This window comes from Salarias fasciatus, chromosome 15 (assembly GCF_902148845.1).
Source record: "Salarias fasciatus chromosome 15, fSalaFa1.1, whole genome shotgun sequence".
NCBI classification, from domain to species: domain Eukaryota; kingdom Metazoa; phylum Chordata; class Actinopteri; order Blenniiformes; family Blenniidae; genus Salarias; species Salarias fasciatus.
This window is the reverse complement of record NC_043759.1, coordinates 20950604-20978577: the sequence shown is the minus strand read 5'-3', so window position 1 is coordinate 20978577 and position 27974 is coordinate 20950604. Positions and strand designations below refer to the sequence as shown.

The window sequence follows — 27974 nt, the reverse complement described above, 5'->3', positions numbered from 1 at the left end:
CCAAAAAAAGAAGAAACATCAAGGTTAATTGTCTTTATTCCAGTACAATATCCATCTTCTGTATGGCTTCATTCAACTAAGTTGGTGGGGAACTGGAGTCAGTTCCTGCTGACACTGAGCAGACAGTGTGCATCCTGGACAGGACATCAGTTCAACACAAGGCAAACACATACAGACAGTCACATTCACGTCTGTGGGCAACTTAGAAGCTCCAATTAAAACTGACTGGAGCTCCGAATGTTTTAAAGTTCAATGTGCACAGCCGTATTTTCTCATATAGTTGGTATAGTGGGGTATCAGGGTATCTTTGAACATTGAACAGGCCTCCAGTCACTAGGTGGCAGCAGTGCTCAAACTACTTAACAGTGTGAGCATCAGAAAGCACTTTTAGCCTCATAGAAGTTGCTGCCACATTGCAAGATGCAAAGCAATTTCTGTTGCTTCACTGAAAACAAAGAACAGATCCCACCTTTACATTGAGCAGGAGATAACATTGAACAATATCAAAAGTGAAGCCCAGATTTAAAATGATGTACAGTGAAAAAAGTACAGTGAAAAAAGTACACTGGCCCAGAAGGGCCAACCCCCCAACACAACCACAAAATATACAACACAAATACAAAGACCCCAATCATTGACTGTATGTAAAAGCTGGACTGAGCTAAAGGGACGTCACCCATAGCGCACTGAAATCCTGTTTTAGGATTCTACCAGAATGTCTCCATATTGAAAGAAGCTGACATCACTGTAGTAGCAGAACAACGAGACACAGCAAGTCCACAACATGCTCTCGCACATTGCTGCTGGTTATTGTGTAGCTAACTGGCAAATTACTCACACCCTCAGCTAATGTCTAGCTAGCTATCGCTAACTTCGCTCATTTCCATCTTTTTGTTGAAGGCAGTTTCAATGGCCACAAAGAAACTTTGAGCAGGTCTCAAGGTACTAATTTTACTGGGGGCAAAGGTGTAGTTGGTGTTTGAAAAATTGTGATAAATGTGAAAACATGTTGCTGTTTTGTTGCTGTTATCCAAATTAGAAATTAATATTGCAGATGTGCAACCACAGAGGAAAGTAATGTCAAGTTTAGGACGTGTACAGATGACCTTATCTTTCATCACTGTGAAATTGCAGGCAGTCATACTGAATTCATAAAAATGTACTTTCGTTTTGCTGATGCACCATTCCCGCCTGCATGGGAGACATATGGACCAGATTCAGAACCAGTCGTGGCTGGTGGTACATTTATAAGGTGGGACGTTTCATCATTGTTCAGTTTCAGTGTGCTTATAAACCAGACAGTGATGAGCAACCTGACATTTGCCCTAAATTGCAGCCATTAAACCGCATTTGTTTGGTTTAATTTCATGTCATTCATTCAGTGATAAAATCAGATTCAATCAGTGATTATAATGAGCCAGGTGGTGAAAGAGTTATACAAAGAAAAAAAAGACAAATTTCCAAAGTAGCTTATATTAGTGTTGGCAGTAAAACATTGACCAGTGGCTACAGTTGGCCCTCTAGTAGAAAAGTATGAGGCCACAGATCAGAGTGTTAATACATATCCCATCTATATCAGAGGACATGAATACAGGGGGAAAGAAATGACAGCACAATAAGCAAAGGGAAAGATTGAGAAGACGTCTTATCTGTTTGTTTCTGCAAATGGGGACTGTGTTGACAGTATGTGAGAGCTATAGCTCACTTCCCGATGTTTTTATTTTTCTCTGTGTTGACAGGCTGAAGCTGCGGTAAAACTGATTTACATGTTAACAAAAGCACTCAGATGGCAGTTTTTCTACATTGTAATCAGAAATATGTTTCATCTTGAAAACTGTATCTTTATATTTAATTTTTCATCAATCACATAGCAACTTAGTCACTTTGAAGCATACAGCACATTAGCGAAATAATAGACCCAGTGGTTCATTCTAACTGTGAGACCTAAAGTATAAGTTCATGATATATTCACCACCTCTAAGAAACACCTATTAGAGCGTTTCATCAACTATGCTGTGTTTACTCAATCGCCTCTGTGATGTGATGGTGTCTTCAGCCTTTTCCGGACAACTGTGATCTTCAGATGGGCAGAAGGGGATATAACGAACCCAGGGCCGGGACTGAAGACGGGAAGATAAGCCAAAGGGCAGGCCATACACCTTTTCTTTTAAATCTTCATCATCTTCTTGGTCGAGGAGGCCACGTTCACGTTTAGACCCTGAATGATGAGAGACGAGATGTTAACAGAGGGGTCACTCAATATAACACTTGTATATTTACAAGTTCTTTGTTTTTCTAAGCTCTAATAGCCCCTGCCCATTGATGTTGACAAATTCTCCCAAGTGAAGTAGTGTTGCTGCTGCACATAAAGCCTCATTTCCACAGCACCGTTTATGGTGGTATGGCATGCTACAGGGTGGGCCTGAACAGTATGGGTACGGGTACACCTTATGTGTTGCATGTCCCCACCAGAGTCCCCACTGCAGAGAGCACAGTTTGAATTTAGGTGGGATCATGAACAGCCAGCCACGCAAGGATGCAGGCACGTGACGTCAAACATGGTGCTCCACTCAGGCTGTTGTGGTCCTTCACTCTCCTACAGTCACTCCTCAGCGGCTCTGTTCAGCCCAAAGTGAAGGCATGAGCCTTCATTCTCTGTGCCACAGCTTGGAAAACTTCCTCAGACTGAACAGCACTGTCCAAACTACACCTCTCCTGTTCTGGAGAGGAGCGTATGCACATCATCAGCAGACCAGCCCTGTGTGGCGTGCCGACATTAAAAAAAACAACTCGTGTGTGCAAAATGGCACATGCAGACAACAACCTAGAGTTTATACAGCTGATGAACTGTTTAAATTGTTGCTCCTCCTTGTGACACCCATACCAGTGCACCAGGCACCTCAACAGAGGAGTGCCAAGAAGTGGTCCAGGTTGAGTATCGGTCTTTCGGTATTATCCACATCTTTAGTCAGTGGAAAAGCATGACAACCTGACCCAAACTGTATCACATCACCTAAAGAGACTCTGTGGAAATGAGGCTATACTTCTGGATTTGGTCTTAGTTGATTAAAATCCCAGGGAGGAACAGAAAACTGCCATTTGGCAGAGGAGCTACAACTGTGGTTATGCTTGTCTGCTTGGCTACTGCACCTGCACAGAGACACAACAGGGAATATGCTCCGGACTTTAGTTAGGAAGCATAGCTAGCAATCATCCAGAATGCGCAAGCTGAGGACACATATGTCAAATTTCAAACCAGAGCATCAGGAGAGACCTAACGCAATCATTGATCGAACACCCCACAAGAAAACAAGGTAACCGTGTCCACATGCGGAATATGAAAGAGTGCAGAGTGATTACACATCAGCGTGATCATGGCAATGTGATTGTGATCATGCAAATCTGACCACATCTCTGAGAAGATCAGAAGCAGACCAGAGAGGCCCCAAAGATCAAGGTGATCAGTAGCAATCCCAGAGATCAGATCCCAGCCACCACCCCAGGAAGACATCCACGCTCTGGTCTGGCAGGGGTGCAGAGGAAGCTCGGCCGGGACTCCCACTAGCCAGGGGGCCCACACTCTGGGAGACCCCTCCACCCACCTAACACCCAGTCCAACCCTGCCCACTCAGTCAGAGGGCCCTGACCATACCAAGGAGAGCCCGTCCTCATAGATAACCACCTGGTATGTACCCCCAATAAGAAAAGCACAGCTGTCACCAATAGGTTTAACAAAGACTCACACTCCATTTAAAGCAAACGAGAGATAGAATTAACACAGCAATGACTGATTTTCAGAAATGTACCTCTGAGTTTTTGATATGACAAGTCAATCATGGAAAATATTTATTGTATCTGATTCTGCAACAGATTCTCACCAGGAATTGTGTTATCCAGGAAACAGCCAAAGCATCCTCCGATAAACATCCGGGTGGTGAATAATATTTGCAAAACTTGATCGACCTCTTTGACACCTGGAGACACATACACACAAACATAAGATGAAATACATTAAAATACTGTTTAAACTATTCATGACAATAAAATGATTTGTTTGCACCATTGTCCCCTGATCATACCTGTGTTGAGGACTTCAGGATTCTTCATGATCCAGTTTGGAATTACAAGTGCAGAAAACAGAGAGAAGCCGAAAACAAAAATGTTTCGGGAAGAATACATGTCTGTGGCCTGTAAAAATAAAATTGTAAGCAATTATTTGTGAGAAACAGTGAAAAAATATGTTGGTTATTGCTGTTTACCCGCAGAGAAGATATTCCAGCTGCAGCGATGACACCAAACATGACCATGAACAGTCCTCCAATTACAGGGTTTGGAATGGTTGAGAAAATAGCTCCGATTTTGCCCAGCATCCCAATCAAAATCATGAAAAATCCACTCATGAGAATCACTCTACGACTGGCCACCTGTCAACACACAAACACCATGCTAAATAACTGTACTTAAAGGGATACTACAACATTTTTGCAAATTGGCCCATTTAGCACAATTCCTTAGTCATTTCGAACAGCATACTTACTTTTTTTGTGAGGGCGAGCTATTGTTTTTTTCAGAGGTGAGTCGGGGAAGGTTTTCGGGACGGACACAATGGAAGTGGATGGTATTTTTGGTTCCCCTCTTCAAACTCATCAAATACACAATCCAACAACCCCAAAACACTTTGGCGGACACGTTTTAATCCGCACATTCACTACGCTGTGGAACACCAACAAATAATATTGTGGCATTATGACACTAAAGCAAATACTGGGAACTACTTTTTCTTTTGAAATCACTACGCCCACACGCCATGTTTAATAAGTAGTTCTGTCTTAGCAATCTTCGCATAAACAATTCAATCTTCGCAATTTTGCATTAATGTTTCACAGCGTAGTGGATGTGATTATAACGTGTTCACCAAAGTGTTCTGACATTGTTGGATTGTGTATTTGATGAGTTTGACGAGGGGAACCAAAAATACCATTGACTTCCATTGTGTCCGTCCCGAAAACCTTCCCCGACTCACCTCTGAATAAACAATAGCTCGCCCTCACAAAAAAATTAAGTACGCTGTTCGAAATGACTAAGGAATTGCGCTAAATGGGCCAATACGCCAAAATGTTGAAGTATCCCTTTAAACGTAGATCATGTTTCTGGTAATTTGGCATTTGCAGAGTCATCGTGGTGCATGTCTTACTTTAGTGATGCCCAGGACTGCCACATTCTCACTAAAAGAAGTGGTGCCATTGCCTGTGCCAAAGGCCCCGGCTAACAGAGAGCCAAGCCCCTCAATGCCGATGCCTCGGTTGATGGCATGCTTCGGGGGACGACAGGCTCCTGACAGCCTAGCGCATGAGTGGTAGTCTCCCACAGACTCTGCCATGGAGCATATTAGTCCAGCTATCATGCCAAACACACCGGCCAGGCTCACACTTGGCATCCCCCACTGCCCTGAATTGGGTATTGGAGATTAATTCATTGTCCATTAACACATATTAACATTGCAGATGTGTATGGTCAACTCACCCGGATAAGGTATCATAAACCAGGAGGCCTCGCTCAGGACATTTCCCTTCACATCAGTGCGGGCCTCGTAGCCATACTGGTTGTTATCCGATGGTAGAATGTTGGAAACGGTGAGGAGGTGGCAGATTAACCATGAAAGTAGAATGCCCAACAGAACCTAAACAACATAATCAGTCGATATCTGCATCAGCATTTACTGCTTACGTCAAACTTGGTTTTATACATTAAATAAGAAACAACAACAATACTGGCCATGATCATTTAAATCTGTGGTTCCTAACCTGGGGTCATGGATCCCCTTTAAAGGGCACAAGAGATCACAAGTGGACTGTGGGCTTTGCCTGAGCTGAGTTTATGTTTGCACATGTTGAAGAAAAAAATACAACAAAATCTTAAATCTAAAACACAAATGAGAAACTGCCCATTGCTTTTGTTTCAATGAAACGCCTGCATATAGCTTCACTGTAATGTACTCAAATATCTGATAGCGGCTCAGCAGCCTTTGTGAGGGGTCCAGGAGGGAAAAAAATGGTTTGAGAACCACTTATCCAAAACATCTTTTATCTCATGGGGTGAGAATGGAAACTATCAAAGAAAGCAATATAGAAAACCTACAGGCATCTTTTGGAAGAGAAAAAACTTAGATCTGTGCAGTTTCTTGGTTTTGCTGTATGCAGGAACAGGGATTGGTATGGAGCGAAGGTACTGAGAGAACAGGATGATCAGCACTGCGGTCCTGAAAAGAAAAGCATAATGATATGGAAATTGACCGAGCAAATATTTCACAATTAATGGTGATAAAAATTTAAGCCATGAGTATAACAGCTGTTGGCTGGATATAGTTTTATAGATTGATCTTCTGTGCTCTAGAGTCAGTGCTGAATCTGGAGACCAATAGCACATCAGTGGGGTTACTTACATTGCAGAGATACCCCAGTGGCTACCGGCCTTGTCTCCGGATGTGTCATACAGTGACAGGCCAATAAGAGACACGGTGGGAGCAATCGTTAAAGGACCAATGAAGCGCATGAGGAAACCGATGAGGCCTGAGAAACCAACCAGTATTTGAACGAGTGAAGCCACCATGATAGAGCCCTGCAGCTGTTGACATGAACACACAACATTAGTATCTATGGCATTTCGCTTTCTTTGGCAAAGTGAATGAATGTGAGAGTGAAGTGATTGAATCAGAAACCACAGTCACTCATATATACAATAATAATGATCTCCAGGCAGAAGCTGCCTTAAGTCTTTGTTGGCTTTCATTGGAAAGGACAGACTTTTTGCGTTGACTCACTGTTCTCATGCGGGACTGCCACATTTCAGTGAATTCGGGAAAGGAGGCTTTGACCAGTGTGGCATTCTTACTCCAGTCTGGACATTTCATCTCTGGCAGGTTCAACAAGGTCATGGTAGGAATTATCAGGGCAAATGTACCGCCCTGGAGAATAGGAAGCCTGTAAATGTGATCGGAACAGAAATCACTTGACATTTCAGTTTTTAATGATTACATAAGCTTTTTTTTTTTGTTCCACATTGTGCAAAGATGTGTTGTTAAAAACAAAATCCCTTCTTGTGTTTCTTGCAATCCCCAGCACATTGAGTAATGTTTGTCACTTCACATATAACCAGTGGTGTGTACGTTAATGCTGGCCCTGACTGAAACACCACTGCACACTATTAAGCAATAGTTTTCACTTCTCTCTTTATTTTCTCTGAAATGACAATAATTAAAAAAAAAATTATGCTGGGAAAAAGCATTCTGCTGAGAAATCACTTGTAAAACTGTGGAATAACAATAATACATTTTATTTCAAAGTGCTTTTCAAAACTTTCAAGTTTGCTGTACAGAGCAAAATCAAGCCACAAATAAATAAAAACAACTTTATGGAGACAATGCTCTGGATGGAGTTCTGGAGCATTTGGAGTTTATGGAGGGCTTTGTGAGGGACATCAAAGAGTAGTGAGTTGCAATTGTCAATATGGGAGGAGATGGAGCTGAAAACAAGGATAGTCGTGGTATTGCAACATGGAAATACTCTTCCTCTTGAAATAAGCAAAGCTGAGTTTAATCAGATTTTTCTGATGTGACAGCTCTCACCTGATACCGAAGGTCACTTGCAGGACAGTGCACAGACCGCTGACGAAGAAAAGATTGTTAATGAGGTAACTCTGGGTCAAACTGTCGTGTTGCAGACACAGCCCCTCGGAGAGAATGAAACAGATGGAAATATTCCCCCCAAAAGCTGTCAGGTAATGCTGCACAGAAAAGAAGCAGAAACATCAAAGATGAATTTAAGTACATGTTCTGATTAAAAAAAAGCAGAATATCCATATGTACATATAGGGCTTGAAAGGCTGACGTCACACAGCAGTGCATTATGGGATTGGTGGACCACTGAGACGGTTGCCTGCACTGCATGCTTTTTTGCCTCTTCTTACTAAATGAAGTTCGAGTGTGCACATGACCGTTCTGGAAAAAAGACATTGGGCTACGACTTTTCGTATTTCCAGCATGGAAACAAAGCCAAGGATTTTGGGTGTCTGAACTAAACTAAAGCTTACCAAATGACCTTGATAGCTGTAGTCCGGCGCTTAAAGGTGCGTTAAGGAGTTTGCACGTTTTATGCGAAACAGCTCCTCCTGCAGGCCTTGGGTGTAATGCAGCTTTGTGAAACACTCGTCCCTGTGGCTTGCATGCACGGAAGAGGGGAACTCCTTCCTCGCTCTTTTAGTAGCGCTCGAGTAAAATTTAAGTTTCTTTTACCTGGTGGAGTCTGTGCTGGAGCTGTGGCAGTGCTAGGAGCCAGTCTTCTCTTACTTTCTGGAAGCTCCTGCTCAGTTGTTGCTCACTAAGCATCTGACGGAGTAATGGCGGACAAAACGAAACCTAACAGCCGGACCGCGCACTGCGTCATTCCTTTCAAATTCTCCCCCAAAAAATTCTGGTGCTGGACCGGCACTGCAACTTTCAAGTGACAATTTAGCGCTGTTAGAGGTACTTGTAATGAATATGTCAGGGCACATTGTACACATCACTAAAAATGTGTAACATATTTAGGGTGGAAAATAAGTATTTTTAAAGTTGAAAAACTCCTTAATGCACCTTTAACCATCACATTTAAGACCGTCAATTGGCAGAAGTTGGTGTGTTCACAACACTTTCAAACTGGTTAGTTCAAATTTATGTTATCTTCTCAATGAAATATGAGCCGAAGCCTTTGTTTTTGCCAAGTAGTGGGCTGCTAGCATTAGCCATGCTAGCTGAAGGCAGCAAGCAAAGGTTAAACAAATGAGCTTTTCCTGTGTTTTTCAGGGGGACCTGCTTATGAAATGAATGACACCCATCCAGACTGGGCAGCCTCACTGCATCTCGGACACATGGAGGTGAAAGCTGCTGATGACGACCGATATCAGCGGAGGAGGATACAGTAAGTATAGCATCAGTGTTAGCATTTCAAGCGGTACACTTCTACCTCCTGCTTCAGACATGCTGCAGTGTGACATCTCGGTGAGCCTGCTGGTTTCACAGCAGGGTGAGGAGTTTTCCTTTTTCTGTCTGCTGCGCTTTAACCAATATGTCTCCCAGTACTGTCTGTCATGAAGCAACAAGGCCCTGTCAAACCAGACAGTGATGGACACAAAGTGCGAGCTGGACAAAAGACCTGACTGAACACATCTTTGTTACCACAACTTCTATTGAAATGACTGTCAATTAATCTCACAGCTGCTTGGTTTATCTTATTCTTGTGCTTTACATTTCAGTTGTTTATTATAAAAAAAAAAAAGTTATGACCTTAATTCTTCCTCTGCTGATTTTCTATCATTTATTCTTAGCATTCATTGATAGTTCAGTCCCTACAGATTAATTTTCTCACACGATAATAAAGTCTGACCACTTCTTAATTCTATTCTGTTTATTGGAAAAAATGCAGGCTGCTGTGGCCCACAATGCACTGCAGTATGACGTAGCATTTTGAGCCCTATAACAAAAACTAACTACAACTGCTTCTTAAGTAAATGATACTGCTAATGTTAACAGTGTTGGTATATTCTCCGAGACTAATAATTAATGTGAAAGTGTACGAACAGACAGGAAGGGACACTGCTGCAAACTGTCCCTGTCTGTCCGTAGACTCTCACGCTGGCAGCTCTTCGTGTATAAATGTGTTCTTGGACTGCTTCCTTCCTACTTGACCACATATTTGATTAGTATAACAAATCACTTTGGGCTGCGCTCTCAGGATTATATCAAAATGTCTGTTCCAAGAGTCAGAACAGAACTAGGGAAGACAGCCTTTAAATAAGTATTTGTTGTTTTCTTTTTGTAACTGCCTTCTCCTGCCATGCCAGGTCCGTCTTGGAAAAGAGTTGGGCTATGCAACGTGGCATAAGCAACAATTAGCACTACCTTGGAAATCAGTTTGAAGAAATTATTGTTTGCAGCATGCAGGTCAGATTTACTTAAAAGTTGATAAGATGATAAAAGATGATAAAAGTTCATTTTTCATGACAGGGCTTCTTTGAAGACAACGAAAGCTGGCAACCTGAATAGTTTTACCTGATATGACAACATGTACACTCCCACATATATCTTGCCTTCATCTATGTCTTCATGTTTACCTGACTGTTTCTAACTCAGCTGCTGGAGCCGATCCACAAAGAGCAAGCATGCCAACTCCACATAGCAAGGACTCCAAGCCCAACCTGGACTTCGACCACGAACCTTAATAGTAGTCCTAGCTGCCAACACTTATCATCCCCTGTTACAGGAACAAAAGAAAATTTGGAAATTTGCCATTAGAATCTATGGAATTTGTCCTTTGCTCGGTTGAATTATGGTCAACTTGGTTGCTGTGAGGCAGTAATGGAGTACATTTAGAGTTACTAACTTCAGCAGTGTAGTGTTGAGACAACACTCACTGACTTTATTAAAGCTTGACAGTGTCACTTTTACTGCTCAAATGTGTATCCACCAAAGCAATGAGGAAGCTTTCAAAGCTTTCAAAAAACTTCTGGAGTCTCGTGATGCAGATCTAATCTCACTCACCTGAATGGCCAGGAAAATACAAAGGTACCATGGAGGGACGTCAGTCACACAGTACGCTGGTTTATTGAGGTCTGTTTCTTCGATGCTTTTGTCTCTACAAGCTTTAACTTCCTTCCTTCCTTGTAAATGTGCATTGAAATCATTGTCTTCCTCTTGCACCTGTGGTTTAAAAACAGGCACATCCATAAAAAATATACTAAATGGAAATAATTAATTGACCATTAAAGAAAAGACATCATAATGTACTCGTTCATTCATTCATCTCAGAACTCTACTTTAACATTAGCAGACAGAATATAGCAAACCTCTCTGTCATTATGCTTGATAGTTACACATTGTTTTTCTCATGTGCATTAAATTGAAAAATATACTCACATGAAGTGCATGATTGTCAAGACGTTGTTCTAATTCTGAATCCATTGCAAATGCCACTGAAGAAGCAGTGATCTGTTTCAAAAAGGGAAGCAGAGAAATGTGGAAATAACCACAGGGGCAGAATGAATAAACAGAGGCTGAGTTACTTTTAATCAGGAGGATGTTTAATCATTAACTCATTGTCTGCCAGCTGTTTCAGAGCATTTTGACTGATCTTTCAAGACCCACAGAAAATTGAGTATGTTGACTATGTAAACCAAGAAATGGCCCAAAACAACCAAATGAAAGAATAGACTCTCTTCTTTCTTAAAAAAAAAAAGGTTTGTTTTGACCTATTACCGTTCTTTAGGAATTGTCAGTACAACATAGGATAGTTTCACAAAAACATCTCTTTGGAGAAGCTGCTGTAGGTTAAGACCACTGGTGACCCTACACTGAGCTTCTCTTCTCTCCTTTCTCCCTCCACATGTTTCACTACTGCATGTCATTAATCATTGACTGTCTTCTGGTCTATGAACTCTCTCCCTGTAGTCTCTCCCTCTCCCTCTGGCCACCTCTACCTCCCTCCAGGTTCCCCAAGGTTCGTGATCTGAAGCCTCCTGTCCTGATCCTCCTGCAGCAAGTGGAGCAACGTTGAGCTGAGCGATTTCTCCAGTGTTATTCTTTCACACCTATCAACCAGGAAAAAGGTTGGATGTGGTGGAAGCATTTAAATGAAATTTAGCAAACAATTATTTACTCTCACTGAGTACATGAAGAAGAAATCTTTTTCCATCGGTGATGTATTAATCTGTTGCCACAAAGCGATTCCATGTCACACCGACACCAGGCCAGCCCAGGGTGCCACTCACTGAGTACCAGGCCAGTCTGGTGTGGTATTTCACAATAAGAGCCCTCTTAAATAGCACATCTGGTCTTCTTTCCATTTAACTTCAGACTGATATTGAACCGAAACTTGACTTGATTTTTTTTTGGCTTGTTTTCTGAAGTAGGAGCTCTCTTGACCACAGTTAGTGCGGGTCTCTGGACTGAGAAAACAGTTTTGTTTTCCAGTTTTTAGGTTTCATTTTGTTTTTTACTTAGCTTTGCATGCTGTGAATTCACCACTGACTGTAGATTCACAGTTTGTTTTCCATCCTGCTTGTGATGACTGATAAGCGGGTCCAGCTCTCTGCTGGGGCAAGAGGGGGCAATGCCCCATTGAACAAACGTCCTGTCGCCTGAAGTAAAAGTTGTAGGAGTTGAGAATAAAATAATAGATTACCCGCAAATTGAATACAGAATAGATTTACTCACTGAAAAATCAGATGGAAAAGGCACAAATGAGATGGTACATCTCTCTGGCCGAACTTGGAATTCTACAGACTTCCAAAAGTTATAAAAAACCAGGGTGAGGAATGCCAAAAACTGTCAGACGAATGGAGGCGCTTGTGGTTAGCAAAGCTTAACCAAGATCTACAAGGAAAAAACCTGGGCAACATCCGAACTGCATCGCTTACTTTTATTTTATAAATAATAATTAATTTAGCTATGTTTCCAAGACAGCCTAAATTCAGTCACGCCGCATGGTGCCTCATACTTACCTTTATTAAGCCAGATTGTGTGTTGAAGAAAAATGTACTTTATTTTGCATGGTTTCAGCGCCTGAAAAACGCCCAGCGGGCCGAAACGTTGCAAACAAAACACGCGATTTAAGTTTCACTTTCACATTCTTTATATTTGCCCCCCCCCCCCCCCCCCCCCCCCCCCCCCCCCCACACACACACACACACACACACACACACACCGTTATTCAGCCAGGCTGGGCCAGGCAGACACACTAAAATATCTCAAAGTGAATTTTGCATGTGTAGACCCAGCTCCCAGACCCAACTTTGAAATACATAGATTAACAGCGACATGTGTGTGTGTGTGTGTGTTTGTGTGTGTGTGTGTGCGTGCGTGCCTCCCCCGCCCCCTTTTTTTTTCTCAGCACCCCCTGTTGAAAATAAGTTTCCTCGGCTATGTATTTCAGCTATCACACTATTTGTAGGCATGGGCTTGGTAATATTTGCGTTTTAATCAATTCATTACAACCCCAACCTCAACAAAAGTGCTTGTCCTCACAGTCATTGATCAAGAGAAAGTGCTGTATTTTGAGTTTAAAAATATGCTTCTCGAAATATCGGACTTTCTCTTGTAACCCAAGGCCTTCCCGATATTCCTTTGCTTCTTCAGTCCGTTTTGACGAGCTTTCTTGTGCTTTTGACATGGCTGAACGCACAACTGAGATGAGAATAAAGTTGCAAACTGAACAAGTAATTGACTCCAGGTACATTTCAGGATAATCTTTTATGATTAATGTTTTTGACAGGGCTGCCCGTGACTGTACACCACTGAGTATATTGTTGGAAGTCAAAGTAACTAATACTCTTGAACATGACTATTTTCTGCTGATATTTATTTTATAAATAATAATTAATTTAGCTATGTTTCCAAGACAGCCTAAATTCAGTCACGCCGCATGGTGCCTCATACTTACCTTTATTAAGCCAGATTGTGTGTTGAAGAAAAATGTACTTTATTTTGCATGGTTTCAGCGCCTGAAAAACGCCCAGCGGGCCGAAACGTTGCAAACAAAACACGCGATTTAAGTTTCACTTTCACATTCTTTATATTTGCCCCCCCCCCCCCCCCCCCCCCACACACACACACACACACACACACACACACACACACCGTTATTCAGCCAGGCTGGGCCAGGCAGACACACTAAAATATCTCAAAGTGAATTTTGCATGTGTAGACCCAGCTCCCAGACCCAACTTTGAAATACATAGATTAACAGCGACATGTGTGTGTGTGTGTGTGTTTGTGTGTGTGTGTGTGCGTGCGTGCCTCCCCCGCCCCCTTTTTTTTTCTCAGCACCCCCTGTTGAAAATAAGTTTCCTCGGCTATGTATTTCAGCTATCACACTATTTGTAGGCATGGGCTTGGTAATATTTGCGTTTTAATCAATTCATTACAACCCCAACCTCAACAAAAGTGCTTGTCCTCACAGTCATTGATCAAGAGAAAGTGCTGTATTTTGAGTTTAAAAATATGCTTCTCGAAATATCGGACTTTCTCTTGTAACCCAAGGCCTTCCCGATATCCCTTTGCTTCTTCAGTCCGTTTTGACGAGCTTTCTTGTGCTTTTGACATGGCTGAACGCACAACTGAGATGAGAATAAAGTTGCAAACTGAACAAGTAATTGACTCCAGGTACATTTCAGGATAATCTTTTATGATTAATGTTTTTGACAGGGCTGCCCGTGACTGTACACCACTGAGTATATTGTTGGAAGTCAAAGTAACTAATACTCTTGAACATGACTATTTTCTGCTGATATTTAATTGGGTTCAAGTGATGCAACCGTTACTGTACTTTTGAGCAAAATTAGCATTTCATGAAGGTGTTAAGACATGATCTGCAAAGATAAAACACTGTTACTGTCAATTAGATCCCTAAAACTGAAAGCAACACTGCATCAACTGCACAGATGTCATTTATGATCCAGAAACTGATGTGATGTGTAAACTTGGAAATGTGTGCACGTGATTGGTGCAGGAGGTCAAGATGTGGGGCGAGCTGGAAGGTGAGGGTCCACTGCTAAAATTTAATTTAGCAGAGTTTTTGTTACACTTAAATTACAATTACAACATAACAAATCAAATTATTTGCTCGAACTGACCGTGAATTAACATTTTCTGACTGAAACAAATCATCTGTTACCAGATCTTTGTTCCTTGTTGTTTCACTCTGATATTTATTTATATTGATGACATTGTCATAATTTTGATACAATGTGTCTCAGGACTTTCTTTATAAATAGATAGTTAAATAAATAAATTCTGTTCATTGCCATAATTGAGTCTGTAGCTCCCTCCAGTGTTCAAACTGAAACAAGACACCCTGGAATAATCTGGCAGATTGGAGTAACACCAAACCATCCTCCACACTGCTTCATTCAAATGAATTCCAGCTAGTTTTGGCTGAAGGCAGGTTACACTCTGGAAATGTCACAGTTCATGCTCAGAGACATCCACAGTCACACTTATGAACAATTTGGAGTAACCAGACAACAAGCACAATAATTTGAAATCGGATTATTGAATATTGGTGAAGAGTTGGGATTGAATAAGTTTTACATCTCTATGCCCCTTTTTAAACATGTTGAACTCGATATTATGCTTGAATGTATATTTATAGTTGTGTATTTATATAAATGTGCATGTACTCAAGTGTGTATAAGTATATGTGTGAAAGATGTATTAAAATCAGTCTGTAAAGATTAGTTTTCTTTTTTGTATCTATTTTGACATGCCTTAAATGAATTAATAAGATATTAAAAAATACTCAAATGCACGTTTTTGGATTGTGGGAGGAAATCAAAGTATCTGGATAAAACCCATGCACGCACAGGGAAAACATTTAAATTCAGCTCAGCACAGAGATGCCCAGGTGTGAACTGGGGATATTATCTATGAAATGGAAAGTAACCATACGCACATAGAGTTAGTATGAAGAGTTTTCCTCTTTGGAGACTCGTGCTTCAGAACATTGCCGATCTGGTCTTGCTTTGTTAATGAACCAGTGGAGCCAACTGTGCTGGTCTTGGTGTGTGTAAAGTCTGACCTGATCTTTTCTCTGGATGTGTTAACTATGAAATGAAAATTTGAAGAAGTGAACTTGCTGAAGTGCATACGTTAGCTTCGATTGTTCTTGTGTCTGTAACTGTGAGCTGGTTCAGAAAAAAAAAATATCACTTTTGAAACTTGTCGGTACGAGATGTAATGGTAAAGGAAACAGATAAATCCTGCTGAGTTAAGAGACACTGCAGCATAATGAATATTTCACTGTATTTCGCAGCAGCTGGCAGTGCTGACATAACAAATCAGTTTGTGTCTTCCCATGCTTCACTGTGAAGGAAAGCTTTCCTGAGGGTGCAACAAAAACACCAGAATAATAGAAGACTTCTGCCAAAAAAAGAAGAAACATCAAGTTTAATTGTCTTTATTCCAGTACAATATCCATCTTCTGTATGGCTTCATTCAACTCAGTTGGTGGGGAACTGAAGTCAGTTCCTGCTGACACTGAGCAGACAGTGTGCATCCTGGACAGGACATCAGTTCATCACAAGGCAAACACATACAGACAGTCACATTCACATCTGTGGGCAACTTAGAAGCTCCAATTAAAACTGACTGGAGCTCCGAATGTTTCAAAGTTCAATGCGTACAGCTGTATTTTCTCAAATAGTTGGTATAGTGGGGTATCAGGGTATCTTTGAACATTGAACAGGCCTCCAGTCACTAGGTGGCAGCAGTGCTCAAACTACTTAACAGTGTGAGCATCAGAAAGCACTTTTAGCCTCATAGAAGTTGCTGCCACATTGCAAGATGCAAAGCAATTTCTGTTGCTTCACTGAAAACAAAGAACAGATCCCACCTTTACATTGAGCAGGAGATAACACTGAACAATATCAAAAGTGAAGCCCAGATTTAAAATGATGTACAGTGAAAAAAGTGCAGTGGCCCAGAAGGGCCAACCCCCCAACACAACCACAAAATATGCAACACAAATACAAAGACCCCAACCATTGACTGTATGTAAAAGCTGGACTGAGCTAAAGGGACATCATTGAAATCCTGTTTTAGGATTCTACCAGAATGTCTCCATATTGAAAGAAGCTGACATCACTGTAGTAGCAGAACAACGAGACACAGCAAGTCCACAACATGCTCTCGCACATTGCTGCTGGTTATTGTGTAGCTAACTAGTGAATTACACACACCTCAGTTAATGTATAGCTAGCTATCGCCAAGTTGGCTCATTTCCATCTTTTTGTTTGAGCCGAGTGAGGCAGTTTCAATGGCCACAAAGAAACTTTGAGCAGGTCTCAAGGTAATAATTTTACTGGGGTCAAAGGTGTAGTTGGTGTTTGAAAAATTGTGATAAATGTGAAAATATGTCACTGTTTTATTGCTGTTATCCAAGTTAGAAATGAATATTGCAGATGTGCAACCACAGAGGAAAGTAATGTCAAGTTTAGGTCGTGTACAGATGACCTTATCTTTCATCACTGTGAAATTGCAGGCAGTCATACTGAATTCATAAAAATGTACTTTCGTTTTGCTGATGCACCATTCCCGCCTGCATGGGAGACATATGGACCAGATTCAGAACCAGTCGTGGCTGGTGGTACATTCATAAGGTTTCATCATTGTTCAGTTTCAGTGTGCTTATAAACCAGACAGTGATGGGCAACCTGAAATTTGCCCTAAATTGCAGCCATTAAACGGCATTTGTTTGGTTTAATTTCATGCCATTCATTCAGTGATTAAATCAGATTCAATCAGTGATTATAATGAGCCAGGTGGTAAAAAAGTTATACAAAGAAAAAAAGAGAGAAATTTCCAAAGTAGCTTATATTAGTGTGGGCAGTAAAACATTGACCAGTGGCTACAGTTGGCCCTCCAGTAGAAAAGTATGAGGCCACAGATCAGAACGTTACTACCAGTGGCGGACCGTGCATTCCACACTAAGGCCTTCAGAACAGATCCGCCTGAACCAATGCACCTCTCCATAACTATATTATGTCTATAAAAAAAATCTTATTATGTAGATATGCACATAAAGAGTTGTTGCACAGCAGATAGATACTTGTGCAGCCAGAATAAATGCCTTTGCTGACGTGCACAAGTCTCCTACTACATCTGCGCACATACAATAAGCATCAACAACTTAATACAATAGCAATATTATTTAGGAGAAGAGGAACATTTTACTCACCAAAATCCCTCTTATTTGCTTCCTTAAAAAGAGTTCAATTGTTCTGTCATATAGATTATACTCAGTTCCATAAAGCCAGGGCTGAAAGTCCAGCTTGCCCTGTGGTATTTCTGGCGTAAGTTTTATTTCTCTTCAGTAGTGGTGGGCGGATCGATCCAAATATCGATAGTATCGATACCAAAGTTAGTATTGGTATCGATTGATACCACGTTGAGATCGATATTTTTTTTTTCTGCTCTGGCAGAGTTAGCGCAGCCTCTCTGTCGGACCTTAGCTCACTTCAGTGCTCAGACGCTCGTTAACGCGCTCTGCGCCGCTCCCTCCTCCCTCTGCTCTTCACTGCCATGCAGCTAGAGAGAGAGAGAGAGAGAGGAAAAGCAATGGTGGAGGATAAAGATGCGCTGTATGGACTTATTCCACAGCTTCAGACAAAGACACTGCATCATGTGTGCATGAAGGTAATTCGCTGCTGCGGTAACACCACCAATCTGCACAAACTTTTAAAAGCAGCGTAAACGGACCAGACCCCGACACAGACAGAGGTCTCTGCGTGAGGTTTTCAACAGAAGCCTCCAGAATATCCAGGGAGCTGTTTTAGAGAGGCCAAGTTAAGATTTTGGTATTTGCAGCATAATTTGACGTTGCTTTTCAATTGGTGGTCGAAGATGTCATTTTAGCAGTGATTAAACTATTTTCATATATTTAGTCAATTGAAATAAATCCTGATTGTGTTAATGGGACTAAAAAAATATAATATATATCAAAGGTGGTGGTGAATAACAGCCAGCGATAGTTTACAGTATATTTACAATAATGACTGGAGTTGTTTAATGTGGTTCAGCATATGACTCTGAAGATGCTGTGTCTTGACACAGCTTGTGTGTTTTTAAAGTTTTGTTTATCGTGTTATTGCTGTGCATTTTCAGGTATTTTTTTTTAAATGTATTTATTTACTGTAGTATAACTGCTCACGATATCCAGGGGCAAAAAGCAACCTCAGGGTATAAGCTCATTGACAAAAGAGCAAAGAGCCAATAGTATTTTGCACCTTATTTGCACTAATGACTTTTTTTCATAAATACCTGTGGGTAATGGTACTTTTTGTTGTACTGGTTATACTGTTACATTTTTTTTATTATATTTTCAGTATTGACATTTTCTGTGTGTGAAAAAGGCAAAAGGAATTATTTTTTATTGAAATGTTGACATTGTTGTAGTAATCTTGTGTTTTTTGATAAAAATTGTTCTTTTATTTGGTTAAAATCTTGGTCTCGTGTTTTATTTTCCAGGTGAGGTGATTACAAATAGCGCTCCTCTTTCTCTCTCAGCTCACTCAGGCTCACTGTGCAGCTCTCCTTCTCCTTCTGCTGATCAGACAGACAGACTGGTTCATTAATGGCAAATTTAAGATGAGGAACAGGAGCAGGAACTGTTAGGAGCTACTTCAGAGCGTCAGACAGCGAAACTGCTACCTGTGATGGATATAAAATAAAAATAAAAACGTAGAAATTTTTTTTTAAAAACCTAGTAAAAAAAGTATCGGTATTGGTATCGGCGATACTGGCCCAGTATTTACTTGGGATCGGATCGATACCAAAATTCGGAGTATCGCACACCTCTAATTTCTGGCGTAAGTTTTATTTCTCTTCAGGTCTTCTTCTTCTTCTTTGGAATAATTGCGGTAGGCGACCAACAACTTAGGTGCATACCGCCACCTACTGTATCTCTTGGTGAATGTAAATCAGAAGGCCTGGATATGCTGTTGTTAGTGTACGCTAGCGAGAAGGCGCTGAGTCGCCAACTCGAAATCTGATTGGTTGAAGCAACTGTCTGTTTGACACTTCACTGTACTTTACTGGGCTATCAGGAATGGACAGGGAAGGCAGATTTCTTTGACCCTAGCAACAGATGATGCCTGAAATCTGATTGGTTAAATGATTTAATATGAAAAAAACATGTCTGGAAGCAGCGCAGCCACGGGAAAACTATGAAGGGAACCAGATCATACCGTTTGGAATCATTTAGTAAGTATTCATGGACAAAATATAATTTACATCAGACTGTAATTCAGATACTTTTTAGGCCAGCAGAGAAGGCTTTGCAGGCCCTGACGGCCCACCACTGGTTACTACATATCCCACCTACACCAGAGGACATGAATACAGGGGGAAAGAAATGACAGCACATTAAGCAAAGGGAAAGATTGAGAAGATGTCTTGTTTGTTTCTGTGAATGGGGACTGTGTTGACAGTATGTGAAATCTACAGCTCCCTTCCTGATATTTTTATTTTTCTCTGTGTTGACAGGCTGAAGCTGCGGTAAAACTGATTTACATGTTAAAAAACACTCAGATGGCAGTTTTTCTACATTTTAATCAGAAATATTTGCAATCTTGAAAATTGTATCTTTATATTTAATTTTTCATCAATCACATAGCAACTTATGGCGCGTTTCCACCTCCCCTACTCTACTCGGCTCGACTCCAACCCACTTTACTCGACTCGACTCTACTCGGTCTGGTTGTGTCTCCACCGGCCCTGTTTGTCTCCCTGGAAACCCGGCGGGTTATGTTAAATATCAAGCGTGCTATCAGCAACTTTACTGCTGGCTTTCTGAGTGTGATTACGTGACTTCGAGGACAATGACTGTAAACTCCTGAGAGTAGTAGCGTCTGAACACATTCTTACACAAACTGTCAATCCAGATAACTCACTTTTCTACCTTATAACAAGCTCTGATCACCAGAAACTAACCATTATCCTCAATCAGTGACTCCAGCAGCGCCGTGGCAGAGTCGTGGTCACGTCCCGGTGTTTACAAGTCGGTGGCCGTAGATTGTCCATCTGTTGGAACATTCCCCAGGTCTTTTCAGCCCCGCTCTTTGAGTTCTGGTCCTTGTTTCAGTTTTTCTTGGCACTGGGTTGCGGTTCGGTGGGCTCCGTGGTCCGCCACCAACTCAAGGTGGTCTTGAAAAAACGTCGGGCGGTACCAAGCTCCCGCTGGATCTTTTCATCCCCCACTAAACAAACGAGCATCTGAATCCTCCCAACAGGCCATGGAGTTACTGTCTGCTGCGCTGAAATTGTTTTAATTACTGTTATTTTGTTCATTTACCATTTATTGCTCTTCTCTTTCTCCTCCGCATCAGAGCAAAGCAACATGGTGGAGTTTAGATTTCACTTCAGCCACAGTTAGTCGCTGATTGGTCAGTGATTGACCAATCAGCGACCAGTATGTGTTGACGTCACATTTCCAGCCCGACTCAGCCCGAGTCGACCCTGCTGTCGAGCAGGGCCGAAAACCTACCCGGGTTGCGTGAAAGCGGGCTGGTGGAAACGCCCGCAAGCGGGGTAGAGCCGAGTCGAGCCGAGTAGAGTAGGGGAGGTGGAAACGCGCCATAAGTCACTTTGAAGCATACCAGCACATTAGCGAAATAATAGACCCAGCGGTTCATTCTAACAGTGAGACCTAAAGTATAAGTTCATGATATATTCACCACCTCTAAGAAACACCTATTAGAGCATTTCATCAACTATGCTGTGTTTACTCAATCGCCTCTGTGACATGATGGTGTCTTCAGCCTTTTCCGGACAACTGTGATCTTCAGATGGGCAGAAGGGGATATAACGAACCCAGGGCCGGGACTGAAGACGGGAAGATAAGCCAAAGGGCAGGCCATACACCTTTTCTCTTAAGTCTTCATCATCTCCTTCGTGGTCGAGGAGGCCACGTTCACGTTTAGACCCTGAATGATGAGAGACAAGATGTTAACAGAGGGGATCACTCAATATAACACTTGTGTATTTACAAGTTGTTTGTTTTTCCAAGCTCTAATAGCCCCTGTCCATTGATGTTGACAAATTCTCCCAAGTGAAGTTGTGTTGCTGCTGCACATAAAGCCCCATTTCCACAGCATCGTTTATGGTGGTATGGCATGCTACAGGGTGGGCCTGAACAGTATGGGTACAGATACACCTTATGTGTTGCATGTCCCCACCAGAGTCCCCACTGCACAGAGCACGGTTTGAATTTAGGTGGGATCATGAACAGCCAGCCACGTAAGGATGCAAGTACGTGACGTCAAACATGGTGCTCCACTCAGGCTGTTGTGGTCCTTCACTCTCCTACAGTCACTCCTCAGCGGCTCTGTTCAGCCCAAAGTGAAGGCATGAGCCTTCATTCTCTGTGACACAGCTTGGAAAACTTCCTCAGACTGAACAGCACTGTCCAAACTACACCTCTCCTGTTCTGGAGAGGAGCGTATGCATATCATCAGAAGACCAGCCCTGTGTGGCGTGCCGACATTAAAAAAGACAACTTGTGTGTGCAAAGCGACACATGCAGACAACAACCTAGAGTTTATACAGCTGATGAACTGTTTAAATTGTTGCTCCTCCTTGTGACACCCATACCAGTGCACCAGGCACCTCAACAGAGGAGTGCCAAGAAGTGGTCCAGGTTGAGTATAGGTCTTTCGGTACTATCCACATCTTTAGTCAGTGGAAAAGCATGACAACCTGACCCAAACCGTATCACATCACCTAAAGAGACCCTGTGGAAATGAGGCTATACTTCTGGATTTGGTCTTAGTTGATTAAAATCCCAGGGAGGAACAGAAAACTGCCATTTGGCAGTGGAGCTACACGTGTGGTTGTGCTTGTCTGCTTGGTGTTGCCTTGTAGTTTTTTCTTTTGTCCTGTCCAACATTGAAGCAAGCAGAATGAAGATCTGGTTTCTGTATTGTGCCAAACAGATTTGCTCATGAGTAGAAGACTCTTCTTGACAATCTGATTTTTTACTTTATTTTATTTAGTTTGAATACTTGTACATAGTATCACTGGACTTGTCAAGGGACAGAAACACAGGAAGAGAGAGAGAAAAAGAAAGAGAAAAGAAAGAGTGGAGAAGAAGAAAGTGCAAAGATGAAGCAAAAACCCTTCAACCGGAACCTACACACCAGACAACCAGCTACGGCATCTGCACAGAGACACAACAGGGAATATGCTCCGGACTTTAGTTAGGAAGCATCGCTGGCAATCATCCAGGATGCGCAAGCTGAGGATACATATGTCAAATTTCAAACCAGAGCATCAGGAGAGACCTAACGCAGTCATTGATCTAACACCCAAAAAGAAAACAAGGTGACTATGTCCACATGCAGAATATGAAAGAGTGCAGAGTGATTACAAATGAACATGATCATGGCAATGTGATTGTGATCATGCAAATCGGACCTCGTCGCTGAGAAAATCAGAAGCAGACCAGAGAGGCCCCACAGATCAAGGTGATCATTAGCAATCCCAGAGATCAGATCCCAGCCACCACCCCAGGAAGACATCCACGCTCTGGTCTGGCAGGGGTGCAGAGGAAACCTGGCCGGGACTCCCACTAGCCAGGGGGCCCACACCCTAGGAGACCCCTCCACCCAGCTAACACCCACTCAGTCAGAGGGCCCTGACCATACCAAGGAGAACCCATCCTCATAGATAACCACCTGGTATGTACCCCCAATAAGAAAAGCACAGCTGTCACCAATAGGTTTAACAAAGACTCCATTTAAAGCAAATGAGAGGTAGAATTAATACAGCAATGACTGATTTTCATGTACCTTTGCGTTTTTGATATGACAAGTCAATCATGGAAATAATTTATTGTTTCTGATTCTGCAACAGATTCTCACCAGGAATTGTGTTATCCAGGAAACAGCCAAAAAATCCTCCGATAAACATCCGGGTGGTGAATAATATTTGCAAAACTTGATCGACCTCTTTGACACCTGACACACACACAAACATAAGATGAAATACATTAAAATACAGTTTAAACTATTCATGACAATAAAATGATTTGTTTGCACCATTGTCCACTGATCATACCTGTGCTGAGGACTTCAGGATTCTTCATGATCCAGTTTGGAATTACAAGTGCAGAAAACAAAGAGAAGCCGAAAACAAAAATGTTTCGGGAAGAATACATGTCTGTGGCCTATCAAAATAAAATTGTAAGCAATTATTTGTGAGAAACAGCCATTCATAAACAGTGAAAAAATATGTTGGTTATTGCTGTTTACCTGCAAAGAAGATATTCCAGCTGCAGCGATGATACCAAACATGACCATAAACATTCCTCCAATTACAGGGGTTGGAATGGTGGAGAAAATAGCTCCGATTTTGCCCAGCATCCCAATTAAAATCATGAAAAATCCACTCATGAGAATCACTCTACGACTGGCCACCTGTCAACACACAAACACCATGCTAAATAACTGTACCTAAACGTAGATCATGTTTCCGGTAATGTGGCATTTGCAGAGTCATCATGGTGCATGTCTTACTTTAGTGATGCCCAGGACTGCCACATTCTCACTAAAAGAAGTGGTGCCATTGCCTGTGCCAAAGGCCCCGGCTAACAGAGAGCCAATCCCCTCAATGCCGATGCCCCGGTTGATGGCATGCTTCGGGGGACGACAGGCTCCTGACAGCCTAGCGCATGAGTGGTAGTCTCCCACAGACTCTATCATGGAGCATATTAGTCCAGCTATCATGCCAAACACACCGGCCAGGCTCACACTTGGCATCCCCCACTGCCCTGAATTGGGAACTGGAGATTACTGCACTGGCCATTAACATGTGTTAACATTGTAGATGTATATGGTCAACTCACCGGGATAAGGTATCATAAACCAGGAGGCCTCGCTCAGGACATTTCCCTTCACATCAGTGCGGGCCTCGTAGCCATACTGGTTGTTATCCGATGGTAGAATTTTGGAAACGGTGAGGAGGTGGCAGATTAACCATGAAAGCAGAATGCCCAGCAGAACCTAAACAACATAATCAGTCGATATCTGCATCAGCATTTACTGCTTACGTCAAACTTGGTTTTATAAATTAAATAATAAACAACAACAATACTGGCCATGATCATTTAAATCTGTGGTTCCTAACCTGGGGTCCTGGATCCCCTTTAAAGGGCACCAGAGATCACGAATGGACTGTGGGCTTTGCCTGAGCTGAGTTTATGTTTGCACATGTTGAAGAAAAAAATACAACAAAATCTTAAATCTAAAACACAAATGAGAAACTGCCCATTGCTTTTGTTTCAATGAAACACCTGCATATAGCTTCACTGTAATGTACTCAAATATCTGATAGCGGCTCAGCAGCCTTTGTTTGGGGCTCCAGGAGGGAAAAAAATGGTTTGAGAACCGCTCATCCAAAACATCTTTTATCTCATGGGGTGAGAATGGAAACTATCGAAGAAAGCAATATAGAAAACCTACAGGCATCTTTTGGAAGAGAAAAAAGTTTGATCTGTGCAGTTTCTTGGTTTTGCTGTATGCAGGAACAGGGATTGGTATGGAGCGAAGGTACTGAGAGAACAGGATGATCAGCACTGCGGTCCTGAAAAGAAAAGCATAATGATATGGAAATTGACTGAGCTAATATTTCACAATTAATGGTGATAAAAATTTAAGCCATGAGTATAACAGCTGTTGGCTGGATATAGTTTTATAGATTGATCTTCTGTGCTCTGGAGTCAGTGCTGAATCTGGAGGCCAATAGCACATCAGTGGGGTTACTTACATTGCAGAGATACCCCAGTGGCTACCGGCCTTGTCTCCGGCTGTGTCATACAGTGATAGGCCAATAATAGACACAGTGGGAGCAATCGTTAAAGGACCAATGAAGCGCATGAGGAAACCGATGAGGCCTGAGAAACCAACCAGTATTTGAACGAGTGAAGCCACCATGATAGAGCCCTGCAGCTGTTGACATGAACACACAACATTAGTATCTGTCATTTCACTCTCTTTGGCAAAGTGAATGAATGTAAGAGTGAAGTGGTTGAATCAGAAACCGCAATCACTCATATATACAATAATAATGATCTCCAGGCAGGAGTTGCCTTAAAGGGCAACTCCGGTTTTTTGACACCTGGACCGTATTTATAGGTGTGTGCATGCTCATATACTCACTCAGACAAACATGGTGCAGCTCGGAGTCCTCCAGAAGTGATATAGATCCAACCGATTTAGCAGGGGCCACGGCAAGGGAGCTTCAGCGCTGGACATAATCTCTGCAAAATTGCTAGTTTCCGCGATATTTCTTCATCCATCGCCAGTGTTATGATGAAGTCAGCTCGTCGACCGTCTTCAGGTGGGTCAGCTGACAGTTTTCGCTAACTTAGCCACAGTTAGCTCGGATGGCAAAGTCACGGAGCTCCTCTCCCCAGCAGAAAGGCACTCTGAGTCAGCTCTGCTCTGCTCTGCTTTGATGGGATCTGCTGCCCTGAGCTCTTCTCTGACGCTGTGCTAACTTAGCCACAATTAGCTTGGATGCTGGAGCCTCTCCCGTCAGAGGCGCCGCGGCCTGCTTCACACGCCTCCGTGGTTATGCGGCGTGTCCCCGCGCGGTCCGCGACCAGCACGGAGCGCATCTCCGCCCGGGAGCAGAGATCCGGAGCTCTCCCAAGAGCTCCAGCAGCCACGCTGCGGCCTGCTCCACGCGCCTCCGTGGAGCAGCTCCGGGCCATTTACCCAATCGGCCCCAACTTGGTCCCTGGAAGTCAGACGCACGGGCGCCGTGACAGCCGAGGCCAAGCCAAATTGCCTCTCTGCTGGGGAAAGGGGCTCCGCAACGTTCCCATCCGAGCTAATTGTGGCTAAGTTAGCGAAAACTGTCAGCTGACCCACCTGAAGACGGTAGATGAGCTGACTTTATGATAACACTGGCGATGGATGAAGAAATATAGCCGAAATGAGCGATTTTGCAGAGATTATGTCCCGCGCTGAAGCTCCCTTGCCGTGGCCCCCGCTAAATCAGTTGGATCTAAATAACTTCTGGAGGACTCCGAGCTGCACCAGGTTTGTCTGAGTGAGTATATGAGCATGCACACACCTATAAATAAGGTCCAGGTGTCAAAAAACCAGAGTTGCCCTTTAAGACTTCGTTGACTTTCATTGGAATGGACACAGACTTTTTGCGTTGACTCACTGTTCTCATGCGGGACTGCCACACTTCAGTGAATTCGGGAGAGGAGGCTTTGACCAGTGTGGCATTCTGACTCCAGTCTGGACATTTCATCTCTGGCAGGTTCAACAAGGTCATGGCAGGAATTATCAGGGAAAATGTACCACCCTGGAGAATAGGAAGCCTATCCATGTAATAGGAAAGGAAATCACTTGACATTTCAGTTTTTAATGATTACATAAGCTTTTTTTTTCTACTTTGTGCAAAGATGTGTTGTTGAAAACAAAATCCCTTCTTGTGTTTATTGCAATCCCCAGCACATTGAGTAATGTTTGTCACTTCACATATAAGCAGTGGTGTGTACGTTCCTGCTGGCCCTGACTGAAACACCACTGCACATTCATGATATCAAGCAATAGTTTTCTCTGGTCTCTTTATTTTCTCTGAAATGACAATAATTAAAAAAAAAATCATGCTGGGAAAAAGCATTCTGCTGAGAAATCACTTGTAAAACTGTAGAATATCAATAATACATTTTATTTCAAAGTGCTTTTCAAAACATTCAAGTTTGCTGTACAGAGCAAAATCAAGCCACAAATAGTAAATAAAAACAACTTTCTGGAGACAATGCTCTGGATGGAGTTCTGGACCATTTGGAGTTTATGGAGGGCTTTGTGAGGGACATCAAAGAGTAGTGAGTTGCAATAGTCAATATGGGAGGCGACGAGGCTGCGAACAAGGATAGTAGTGGTATTGTAACATGGAAATACTCTTCCTCTTGAAATAAGCGAAGCTGAGTTTGGTCAGATTTTTCTGATATGACAGCTCTCACCTGATACCGAAGGTCACTTGCAGGACGGTGCACAGACCGCTGACGAAGAAAAGATTGTTAATGAGGTAACTCTGGGTCAAACTGTCGTGTTGCAGACACAGCCCCTCAAATAGAATGAAACAGATGGAAATATTTCCCCCAAAAGCTGTCAGGTAATGCTGCACAGAAGAGAAGCAGGAACATCAAAGATGAATATAAGTACATGTTCTCAATCAAAAAAAGCAGAATGTTCATATGTACATATAGGGCTCGAAAGGCTCACAGACGCCACACAGCAGTGCATTATGGGATTGGCAGACCACTGAGACAGTTGCCGGCACTGCATGCCTTTTTTGTGTCTTCTAACTAAACGTAGTTCAAGTGTGCACATGAACGTTCTGGAAAAAAGACATTGGGCTACGATTTTTCGTA

General features: G+C 42.4%; 2 protein-coding genes across 7 annotated transcripts in view; both read right to left on the bottom strand.

Annotated features, from left to right (window-relative positions):
- Positions 1 to 18: 18 nt before the first annotated feature.
- LOC115401942 (solute carrier family 23 member 1-like) lies at positions 19 to 27639 on the bottom strand. 6 transcript variants are annotated; one of them, XM_030110330.1, is made up of 14 exons: positions 13470 to 13529; positions 11509 to 11619; positions 10949 to 11020; positions 10574 to 10732; positions 7625 to 7782; positions 6821 to 6980; positions 6443 to 6624; positions 6139 to 6259; positions 5524 to 5680; positions 5195 to 5448; positions 4260 to 4424; positions 4080 to 4188; positions 3879 to 3974; positions 19 to 2218 (listed from the first exon to the last, which is right to left on the bottom strand). In XM_030110330.1, exons 3-14 carry the CDS (start codon positions 10991 to 10993, stop codon positions 1992 to 1994), a joined length of 1833 nt encoding a protein of 610 aa, XP_029966190.1. In that variant the 5' UTR covers positions 10994 to 11020; positions 11509 to 11619; positions 13470 to 13529; the 3' UTR covers positions 19 to 1991. The 6 variants fall into 6 exon arrangements, with proteins under 6 accessions (XP_029966190.1, XP_029966191.1, XP_029966192.1 ...); XM_030110331.1 differs by lacking the exon at positions 13470 to 13529 and adding an exon at positions 12532 to 12549; XM_030110332.1 differs by lacking the exon at positions 11509 to 11619 and having other exon boundaries at positions 13470 to 13528.
- Positions 19 to 27974, bottom strand: part of LOC115401943 (solute carrier family 23 member 1-like) — a 34497-nt gene continuing 6541 nt past the window's right edge. Inside the window, exons 3-13 of the mRNA XM_030110336.1 lie at positions 27564 to 27721; positions 26756 to 26915; positions 25346 to 25527; positions 25042 to 25162; positions 24426 to 24582; positions 24097 to 24350; positions 23833 to 23997; positions 23639 to 23747; positions 23443 to 23538; positions 21231 to 21507; positions 19 to 1944 (exon numbers count right to left, since the gene is read on the bottom strand). Coding sequence (XP_029966196.1) covers positions 21278 to 21507; positions 23443 to 23538; positions 23639 to 23747; positions 23833 to 23997; positions 24097 to 24350; positions 24426 to 24582; positions 25042 to 25162; positions 25346 to 25527; positions 26756 to 26915; positions 27564 to 27721 — 1632 coding nt within the window. The 3' untranslated portion in view covers positions 19 to 1944; positions 21231 to 21277. The remainder of the gene's footprint in view (positions 1945 to 21230; positions 21508 to 23442; positions 23539 to 23638; positions 23748 to 23832; positions 23998 to 24096; positions 24351 to 24425; positions 24583 to 25041; positions 25163 to 25345; positions 25528 to 26755; positions 26916 to 27563; positions 27722 to 27974) is intronic.

What these genes read in the sequence shown, in the direction of transcription:
- LOC115401942 (XM_030110330.1), bottom strand. Translation starts at nt 10,993, where the DNA reads ATGGATTCAGAATTAGAACAACGTCTTGACAATCATGCACTTCAT. An exon ending in GTATTTTCCTGGCCATTCAG is followed by an intron (nt 7,783 to 10,573) that starts GTGAGTGAGATT and finishes TTTTCTGTGCAG; the next exon opens with CATTACCTGACAGCTTTTGG. An exon ending in CAAGTGACCTTCGGTATCAG is followed by an intron (nt 6,981 to 7,624) that starts GTGAGAGCTGTC and finishes TCACATTTACAG; the next exon opens with GCTTCCTATTCTCCAGGGCG.